General features: G+C 34.1%; 1 protein-coding gene across 5 annotated transcripts in view; it reads right to left on the reverse strand.

Moving 5' to 3' along the window:
- Positions 1-214: 214 nt before the first annotated feature.
- LOC106459444 overlaps positions 215-11,444 on the reverse strand; it is a 121,374-nt gene continuing 110,144 nt past the window's right edge. For all 5 annotated transcript variants that reach the window (XM_013919063.2, XM_022385942.1, XM_022385941.1 and 2 more), the window contains 2 exons: positions 10,895-11,099; positions 215-4,483 (listed from right to left, as the gene is read on the reverse strand). In XM_013919063.2, coding sequence (XP_013774517.1) covers positions 10,905-11,099 — 195 coding nt within the window. In that variant the 3' untranslated portion in view covers positions 215-4,483; positions 10,895-10,904. The remainder of the gene's footprint in view (positions 4,484-10,894; positions 11,100-11,444) is intronic.

Below are 11,444 nucleotides of genomic sequence, written 5' to 3' on the forward strand. Positions count from 1 at the left end.
GGGAGACCTACTAGATATTAATTAAATTATAAATATATCAATTCATGTGAATATGACTGAAAATTTTCATTTTTTCGGAAATCGTGGTGTCTATTTACTTGTGACCACGCTGTGTATTATTCTTATTATATTTTTGACTTTGTATATTTTTATTGGTTATTTCATGTTCACAAGAGCAAGTTATTTTACGTGTACTTGATTTAAGAATACTTAATTATCATTCTAAAAGTGGATATTTATTGTCTTTCTTTTTCTTAATTGTATTCAAAATCGTTAACTCTGTTACAATAGTTAAGATTTTGTAACTCCTAATGTATTACAATAAACCGCCTGTATAACATTTAAAATGTTTTGCATTTTTTTATGCTACATGTTCATACAGTTTTGACCCCTCAGTGGCACAGCGGCATGTCTGCGGTCTTACAACACTAGAATCCGGGTTTCGATACCCGTGGCGGGCAGAGCGCAGATAGCCCTTTATGTGGCTTTGTGCTTAATTACAAACAAACATACACACAGTTTCGTGTAATACACCTTATATTTATAGCACTGTTATACAAAACATAAAATACTGAGACTTTCAGCTTTTTTTTATCATAAGTAAAAATCAATTACTGAATTAAAAGATAATCTGCAATTTAAAAAATATTTTCTTTACAAAATCGTCACAAGTTTACATAAACTTGCCAAAAAATCAAACTCTGGCTGCCCAATAACACAAAGTTTAGAAAAAACATTTTACATTAAAAATACGTTCCATTTAAATAAGGTTTTTTTTGTAATTAAAATTTTGGCGTCGACATACTATATTGTGACAAGTTTTTCATAATTGAAATTTCTAGAAACAGTACGATTAATTAGAATCAACAGTTCCTATTAAATGGCCATTGTATAAACAGACCAATAACAAAGAATATACAGTTGTCCCTTTTTTATTGCAGATTTTGAAGAAACCCTTTTTAAAATGCACAAAATTTCGAACTAAAGACCGAGATCACAGTTCAGTACTAAAGCTAGAATTCTTTCATGGAAATACTGAATATTACAATTACCGCGAAGATCAATATTTTGTCATTACAACTAATTATTATATAATCAGTTCACTTTAAATGTATCTGTTTTGTTTTAATATTAATCATTTTGCTAGTTTATTTTCTAGGCCAAGTTTGTTTGTTTTTTATTTATAAGAAGGAAATCAATTACTCATCTTGCTGGCATAAATATTTCAATATTTACAAAGTAGGAAAATTTTTCAACTTCATTTCTCCAATAATAACTACTTTGTCACATTTACATTAAACTGTTTGAACGCAGATTATAATAAAACACTGTAGACTACTGCAGGATTATATTGACCTTTCAATTTCTTTTCAAGCTTGTGTTATGTTAAATGCAAAGATAATCTCTCATTTGTTTAGCTTACTGAAATATTGGTTGGCATATTTGTTTTATTTCTGTTTCTTAAAACAACAACAATGTTATTTAACTTGTAACAGCTTGAATTTTTTTCAAGAAATATTTAACATTTGAATTATTATGTTTACTTAATTGATATTTTAAATATATTGTAGACATTAAAAGCCACCATCTATTCTCATACATAATCACTTTCTGTATTACCAGTGCAATAACTAAAGCTATACATATTTCTCAACTGTCAAATAGGGAGTTTATACAAGATGTTGAGAAATATATTAACAAAACTGTTTGTGTTTCAGAGACAGAAGCTTTAATCCTGTGCTACAATGGTTACACCACTCCATTAGGCCATTAAAGGTACATTGCAGCATACGTGGAATAAAACAGTGACGTATGCCTGTTAGGAGTTTTAACACAAATATAAACTAGAAATACACTGAGATAGTGCAACTTCCATCTCAAACCAGATTTGACTTTTGCATTAATTAACCTAACATAAATAAGAAACAGTTCCTCTCCCCTCAAAAATGTAGGTCTAAGTGCCAAGATTTTCCATCTCTCTCTATTTCAATTTATTTCGGGTTTTGACTGTTTTTTTCAAAATCTCAATTTGCTACTATTATAAAGTGGTTGACTTTCAATGTGACCTTGATCTTTGAGCTATCTTTACCAAAACTTAAACAATTCTTTCTTGGGGAACACTCAACCATTGTACCAAATTCTATCAAAATCAGAAGAAACTTTTTGAGTTATAAGGATAGCCTTCAATGTGACCTTGACCTTTATCTTACAGTCACCAAATGTTAGACAATTGGTTCTTAGAGGACAATCAACCTTTGTATCAGTTTTGGTCAAAATCAGAAGAGAACTTTAGTTATACTGCTCACAGACACAAACATATACGAGTGAAAACTACCCTCGCTGTCAGGTGGGGTAGTAAATCTGTTAATATCATTTCTAAACAGCTTGCACATATACTTTTAAACAAGCCCAATTATTTATAAAGGAGAAGGTTATATGTTTAAGATAGGTATTTTTTTCATTCTTGAGAAAGCTGCCTCATTAGTTAAATTACAATAAGATTTAGTGTTTGTTTTGTTAACTATTTAACTCTGTTAAGTGCTTTAACACCACTGTTATCAGACGTACCTGGCGTAGCTGTTTCACTTCACCATTAAAATGAAGGTTTAATCCAATGTGTTGTCAATAACAAGCTTTAATATTAAAATTCTAGTTAAAACACAGAATTACCAAGAATTTTAGTCCACATCATTTAAAAAATAATTTTGTCTTATTCTCTTTACAGTAAATAATCACAAGACTTAAAAAAAAATAGCAAGAGATTATAAAGACAAAAATACATGCAGACCACTGTGGAAAGAAAAGCATAAAACTAATTTAAAAACAATAATTTGAACAATGCTAGATAGCTTTAACATAAAATTTCTACAACAGAAATTAAATATATAGAAATGTATCAATATGAAAATTATGCTCATTGAGGTAAAAACACTTAAAAAATTACAGCAATTGCTCACATTTTACTGCTTTTGTCTTAAAACAGTTCATCAGAAAGATGCTACTATTAAAACTATACAAAATAAATGTTCTAAATCATTAGTGTACAAAAAGAACAAATTTTCCTCATTATATTCTTCATCAACACATTAAAATTGCTGATCTAAGAAAGGTGAGTACTCTTTGACCCTTTTCAGAAAACATTCAGATTTTTTAAGTCTTTTTTTTTTTTTTACACTATTATTATTAGCTAGTGAAAAAATCAGATTTACCAAAACAAAATAAAAATGTATTGAAATTGTGGATATTTCCACACCTGAGTAAATGTCATGTTTTAGTTAAAAAAAAGTTAAAGTTGATCATATAATTTTAGATAGTTATCCAATGTTTCAAGCCGAGTATTTTTGTACTTGATTTCTTTTCCAATACTTTCAACCATGTATTTCTGTGCTCAATGTTTAAACTTTTTTTTTGCAGCTGATTACAAGCCCACCTCACTGCATTTCCAATGGTTGGAAAATATTGATTTTACACTTGATAACACATTATTTCTTTAAAAGAGCATTTACACTTAGCTGCTTATAACCTGTGTGATTATAACCTGTTTTCATGATAGAAAAATATATAACAAAGGAAAACAAACAAAATGCCATTTTTTATAGATTTCTCTTCAATGAAGAGTATAAAAGTATTCTTTATCCATACATCCATGATGTTACAAAAACACATAGGTTCAAGAAGTCTTGATGGATATGAATAAAAACCCTATAACCTGAGTGTTTTCGAAACGTGGACCCTTCTTCTTCAGGGGCAAGCTGTTTGTTCCAGAAGAAGAAAGATACACCTTTCAAATGAGCTCAGGTTATAGGGTTTTAATTCATCTTTACCCATACATGTTGGAGTGGTGGAACTTCAATAACTTAAACAAGAGCTTTTTCATCGTAGAAAGTTGGGTGTACATAAATTGTCACTCAGTTTATTAAGACTCAAAATTACACACTTTCCCAATACAGTCATCAATGATTTGTTCTTACTCCTCACTTCATTTGGCACTAATCAAGCCATTTCTCCAGCAAAACAGAAAGTGATAAAATATGATTTTATCAGCATGCTTATTAGCCTTTCGAAAATTGTGTTGTGTTTAAATTATTTGCATTTTGTCCTGCAGTCTCTGAACTAACAACAAAAATCTCATTCTGAATGATATGATTACTTACACAGGTTCATAATAAAGCTGATAATAAAACTGAAACAAAACAATTTTGTCTCATTCAATTAACATTCCTTTCAATATCTTTTCTTTCTAGTCTTTCACAGCTGAAACATATTCCTGGTAGCAAAAACCACAATTATAGTTGGCACATTTTAGTCAAGAGCATTTACATCATATTTTACAATATCATCAGTCAGCTGTTCTTCAGTTTGTTTACAATGAAAAATAATGACTTCTCACTGTACTGTCCTTTTTTTTTACCGAGGAAGAGCTTCATTTAACAACAATTTTCTTCTACAGAACATCACAAGTATGCTCCTTCATGCCTGGAGACTGAATAAAATACTATTGGTTATGTTTAAAGAAATTTATATTTCACAATCAAAACACCAACAATCTCATTAGGTAAAATTTCCTCCATTTGTATATAAAAAAAAGAACTTTTAATAATAACAGTGTTTTGTCTTAACACTGTAATAATATTACAAGCTTTCGTAAAAATGGTAATTACATTTCCTTGCACTTTTTTTTGGGTGTGACCAGGTCAGTAAATACCTCACTTTATAAAGAGTTGGGTAAAGAAAATACTATCAATGTATTCATGTACCCTTATTTATATATAATGCATCCTTTTGTAATTTAGATTTCTCGCCATGTCTTTTAATTAAGCCATTTTAATGGGTTTTTTCATTAAATTACACTTTCATACCTATTGATCTGTATGATAACTCTTTGAATACATAATTTTCCTTGAAGAAAAATTTATTCACATTTAATCTAATTATAGATTATCCATATTTATAAGTTAAATTTGACTGAAACCAGTTTCTATAATAATTCTATTAATAAGTACAAAGCAATGCTTAGACTGTTCACTTATTGTAATTTAAAGCATAAAACAGGCTCTAATCTACTCATTTAAAAATACTTAGCAAAATTTACATTGTTGATTTAATGTAAGTAAATATATCACACACACATACACATCAGAATCTGTAGCCAAATGAATATAATACTGTGAAACATCTGTAAAGGTGAGGCACATTAAATATATTTTTTTTCCAGAAATGAAGTGCTTTACTTATCTAACTGTACTTTAATAATACCTTACTTACAATTTCACTTTATACAGTAAATATAACACATACGTATATCACAGATTTGAGATATAACTACCATCATAATTTTATGAAAAGTCCACTTACCCAAATTCTTACAATATCACCTGAAACTACTTATTGAACTTTCAATTAATCAGTTATTCTATTTAAAGGATGCAATACAAATATATATACTGAACTAATTCTGTTAAGTTGTGGCTTAGCTTTATAAAATTAGAAAAACTCTTTTATAGTCGATTCCTTTCATTTCTAGCCCTCACAATGATCATAAGTGAACTATGGTGCACACTTATGTTTATTTGTTCACTTATACTGTTTTAGCCATCTGGTGATAGACCTTTATACCTAGATATGTCTAGGCACCTAAGTTCATGTAATACTTTTAATAATCTTAATGGCAATACGTTGTTTTAATATTGGAAATAATTTTGTATTCTACACTTTGGTCTCAATACAACCCTTAAGGCTAAGTATAAATAAACAGTATGAATTAATCTGTTATGTTAGTTTCATACTTCTAAAAATATGTTTACTCATAAAAAGCAACATTAACATTACAGTTAGCACAATTTAAGAAAGTCCTATTTCTTTTTTTATCTCTTGAGTTTTATCCAAGTAATTCCAGATGATACTGTTACAACAGCGGAAGTCACGTGATGCTTTTAACACGTCATGAGATCCTCGAAGGATCTTGAATTGTCCTGGCAACTCTAGTCTGTTCCATGAGCCTTCTTTTTTAGTATATAAGCCCGGCAAATAAAGCAGGAATGATATAGATAGAGAGATTAAAGATCGAGATAGTCGAGTCAAGCCGTGGTTGGGGTGTGTGAGTCCCTGTGAATTATAGCATGTGTTTATAAAAGTAGTTAAGTTTAAAGTGACTGTGGAAGTTAAATGTATTGCAAGGTTTGTAGCGAGAAAGAATGGACTGGTTTTTATTAGGAAGGGACTTGTATCACTGAAGTTTCTCGGAAAGAGTTTCTGCGAGAAATTAACAAACAAGCAGATAGTAACAAATTGGTGTCAGAGAGTGGGACGGAAAAGAGAAAAAAAATGGAAACAAGAAATGGCAAATCAAACTACAGCTTAGCATATTTGATGGCAGCAATACAAGAACAGCAAAAGAAACAAGAAGAATAAGAAAAGAAACAAGAAGAGAGATTACAACAGTTGTTGGAGGAAAATGAAAAGAAACAAGAAGAACGAGAAAATAAACAAGAAGAGAGATTACAGCAGTTGTTGGATGAAAAAGAAAAGAAACAAGAAGAAAGATTACAGCAGTTGTTGGATGAAAAAGAAAAGAAACAAGAAGAGAGATTACAACAGTTGTTGGAAGAAAAAGAAAAAACAAGAAGAGAGATTACAACAGTTGTTGGAGAAAAAAGAAAAGAAACAAGAAGAACGAGAAAATAAACAAGAAAAGAGACTACAGCAGGGGCAACTGGAACAAGAAAGGAAACAAGAAGAACAAATGGAAAAGCTTAGTAAATTTCAAAGAGAATTAAATACATTAAAAAATGATTTATTGTCTTTTACACAAGGAGGATACATTAACCATCGACTTAATCAGACCCAGACAACGACAAGCCCCTTCTAGACCCCGCAGCTAAACCCTAATACAGACATCTTCAGTCCTGTTAGAAGTCACATCCCAGATATGAATGTCAGCAATAGGGGTGATCCAGTAAGAAGGAAGCCACAGGAATTCGATAGGAAGGCACTGTGGGAAGCATATAGAGCACAATTTGAGCTCCTGGCAGAGATTAATGGATGGACAGAGGAGCAGAAAGCAGTGTACCTGGCAACAAGCCTGAAGGGACAACCACTGGAAATACTTGGACAGTTGTCAGCAAACGACACGCACAACTATAGAAAAGTATGGCACACAAGGCCTACCCAACTGCACCACCCAATCTCCTCAAGTTGTTGCTGAGGGATCAGTCTGTAGATGTCTTAGACAGTCCACAACTGAAGATACAAGTAAATCAAGCACACCCCTCTACTATGCAGGATGCAATGGCCAGAGCTCTTGAATTTGAATCCTACATTAAGTCCAGCACAGAGGTACCAAGGTTGGTACAGTCATCAGGATTCAAGGCCAGAAAAGGTCAGCTTTCAGAGAGGTCTGAGGGACTTTGCTGGCACTGTAACAAACCTGGGAACAAGAAAGCTCAATGCTGGAAACTTCAACACAGGGAAGACGCCATCGCAGGAAAGGCTGCTACCCAGAAAGGTTTTTGGAACTGTGGAGAGCAAGGACATATGAGGAGCCAGTGTAAGAAGAATACCACCAACAAGTCAGCCTTGGGAAATCAGTAGTGGTTTGTGTTGATGGATGCCCACCAACCTCCATTGTGAAAGTCCCAACAGCTAAGTGTAAAATGGCAAGTACACATAGTGTTTACGTGACAGGAAAACTGGATGGCCAAAAGTACAACTTTGTTATAGATTCTGCATCTCAGCAAACCCTTGTGAGAATCAAGGTGCTAGATCACAAAGGAGTACCAGAAGCCATACAGAAGCTCTGTGGTGTGACAGGACACTATGCAAGGTTGTGGGTAACTATTGACCTCATGGGCTTAAAGAACATACACAAAGTATACTTGGCTGACATTGAAGACCAATGCATATTAGGGTTGGACTACTTACTACTGAGGAAGTGTGTAGTTAACTTCGATAAAATGACGTTTGGGAACAACAAAGGCCAAATTCCAGTAAGTGTTAAAAGAGAGGTTGAACTAATCAGGTGCCATCAAGCTAAAGTCAAAGTGGCTGAAGGAATTGATGATGGTGAAGTGGAACCAGGTATAGATATTAAATCAGAGCAAGAAAAAGACCAAGATTTAAGCCAATAATTGATTTTCTAAAAGCAAGTGTTTTGTGCCCTGCTTGGAAGAAGGTGTCTAGCTTAAGCCCTGTGACAAAGAACTATTGGGCACAATGGGACCAGTTGAAGCTTGAAGATGGTAGTCTTGTCCGGAGATGGGAGACTGCAGATTGGAAAGTGGCGACCTGGCAAACAGTTATACCAAGAAAGTTACGGGAAGTTGTGCTGCATCAATCCCATGATAGTTTAACAGGAGGACATCTCGAAGTTAAGAAGACATTGAGTCACCTACAACAGAGATGTTACTGGATAGGTTTGAGGCAAGACATGGAAGAATGGTGCAGGACCTACAGTACAAGTTGTGCAAAAAGAGGACCCAAGCATTAAGGGACATGCTCCAATGAAGTTACACCAAGTTGGTGCACCAATGGAAAGAGTAGCCATTGACATTGCTGTTCCTTTGCTCCAAACTCATGCTGGAAACAGGTACATTTGTGTGATGATGGATTATTTCACCAAGTGGCCTGAGGCATATGCAATACCAAATCAGGAAGCTAAACTGTAGCTTCGACTATTAGTGATTTCTTCTTCAGGTTTGGTATGTCATACGAACTGCATTCAGATCAAGGCCATAACTTTGAATCAACTGTGTTCCATGAATGCGGCAAGTTGTTTGGTATACGAAAGACCCGGACAATGCCACTTCACCTACAGTCTGATGGGATGGTAGAAAAGTACAATTGGACACTTGGACAGGAATTAGTAAAGTTTTGTAATAGCCGCCAAGATGACTGGGATGTCTTACTCCCTCCACTGTTGATGGCTTATAGAACAGCAGAGAATGAAGCCATTGGATAGACTCCAGTAAAGCTGATGTTTGGTCGGGAACTTTGGTTGCCAGTGGGTCTCATAACAGGATGCCCACCTTATGAAGAGTTGCCTGAAAATGTGTCAGAGTTTGTGAAACTGTTATCTGAAATGATGGATGATATTCACCATCAAGTGCATTCAAACTTGAAAATGTTTGCTGATTCCATGAAGCTATGTTATGATAAGAGATCTAATGAAGTCAGCTTTGTACCAGGAGACAAGGTGTGGTTGTATAATCCCAGGAAGACCAAAAAGAAGTCTCCTAAGTTGTTTTCTCCATGGGAAGGCCCATATGACATAGTTGATCGTCTCTCAGACGTGACTTTCCGAATAAAATGTGGTCGGCGAGGTAAGCCAAAGGTGGTGCATGGCAACAGAACAAAGTGAACAACAGAACAAATGATGCTGCTGAAAACGTGTCACCTCAAAAAGCCACTGTCGAAGAAGAAACTCTACCCGTGTTTACAGAAGGAAAACAGTGAAGCCCTTAATGAAGTTACTACCACTGATGTGACTGGTACCAATAATAGGACAGTTCTTGATGGAGCAGATGAACCCCACGACGAGACGGAGACCAGTACGGAAGAAGATAAGTCCCATAAAAATTAAGAAACTATGTTGAATTTTAATTTTGTGTTTGTAAATTCTGAGCATTTAATTAAGTTATTGTTAATTATATATTGGTTTAATGTAAGTGGCTATTGTTCGGGACGAACAATACTAAGGAAGGGGCAGTGTTACGACAGCGGAAGTCACGTGATTCTAGTAACACGTCATGAAATTCTCGAAGGATCTTGAATTGTCCTGGCAACTCTAGTCTGTTCCATGCGCCCTCTTTTTTAGTATATAAGCCCGGCAAATAAAGTAGGAATGATATATAGATAGAGAGATTGAAGATCGAGATAGTCCAGTCAAGCCGTGGGTGGGGTGTGTGAATCCCTGTGAATTATAGCGTGTGTTTATAAAAGTAGTTAAGTTTAAAGTGACTGTGGAAGTTAAATGTATTGCAAGGTTTGTAGCGAGAAAGAATGGATTGGTTTAATTGGGAAGGGACTTGTATCGCTGAAGTTTTCCGGAAAGAGTTTCTGCGAGAAATTAACAAACAAGCACATAGTAACAATACCATCAACCATAATACAAATTGGTTCTTTAATTGCAAATAAAAACTGTGGGCGACAATTAGGTGTAAACACTCAATCATCTTTGTTTATAAATTTAGCTGTCCTTGATGTCAGCAAAGCTACATCAATTCTACTATAAAAAAATGAAAATATTTTATGGAGGATTAGTGTAATCTACGATACGTTTTTTCCCGTTTTATAAGTTAAATTTTTGTGCGCCAGCAATACCAAGCGTGAGGGGCGCGTGTACCCGATCCGATTTTATTACTCATCAGCCTACCCTTGAATTGAAATTCTTTCAGGCAGGATTAGAGTAAATTCATCTATGAGACCCTGTGCGTGATGAAATATATCAATCGAAAGGGTTTGACCTCCTGGGTCAAAATCTGTAATTAGATCTCAAATCGGTCAAGAGATGACGTAGCTATGAGCTAAAAGTTTGTACTTGAAAAAAAAAATTCAGAGCCATTCTATGAGCCGCTGTGCCGGGGCTAAAAATTGATAACGCGAGAGCAAAAAAATGCTAACCTAAGATCCCCTATTACGTCTGTGTACTTGAACATGCCTTAAGATAATGTGACGTTGTTCTTCAACTTAATTAGTTTCAGGTCTTAGCAAGGACAAATGATAAACAGAACCTCAAAATGAAAAGAAACTTGTTCATTCACAAGCTGAGGCCTGAGATCAGTATTAAAAAGCTGCTAAGTAAATTGCTGGAACTATTGTAATTATAGAACAACTGCCTCACCTGTAGGTATAATGTTAAAATATTTATGACAATAAAATATTATATCTTAATACAAACCTGTCAAACACTAGGAAGCAGTGTTCATTAAAAACTCTTGGTATCCCTCTGCTCCTGTGAAAATCACATCCACCCAGATCCGCATGGCTTCTGGGCTGGGCGCGGTAAGATAAAAAGTTCGATCGTAGGTTTTAACGCAAAACGTCGATCCAGGATACAGACTTTTACTGGAGTGGAGGTGGTCTACATAAACTTCTTCGATAGCCTTGGGAAAGAAAAATAACTTGTACAACATTCGACATTGTTATACTTCCTGAACTGCCTAGATTTATGGTTTGGCAATTCTGTTGCTGTCACCTGTTGACCACTTAAGCTATTCTGATTTGGTTGATAATATCATATATAATATTAATAGTACTCTAAATTTAACCATAGGAAAAATGTAGTTGTATTATTTGACAGACCGAAATGGGCTCTAGTACTAATACTATGTTTCTATTGTTAGTTGTTCGAAGAATTGTGAAAAGCCTTTTAACACCATCGTTGAAATATAACTATTGTTATAAATTTATTTGATAATAAACCAAAAAAAATAATATATATATATATA

This window comes from Limulus polyphemus, unplaced genomic scaffold (genome assembly GCF_000517525.1).
Source record: "Limulus polyphemus unplaced genomic scaffold, Limulus_polyphemus-2.1.2 Scaffold609, whole genome shotgun sequence".
In the NCBI taxonomy this organism is placed as follows: domain Eukaryota; kingdom Metazoa; phylum Arthropoda; class Merostomata; order Xiphosura; family Limulidae; genus Limulus; species Limulus polyphemus.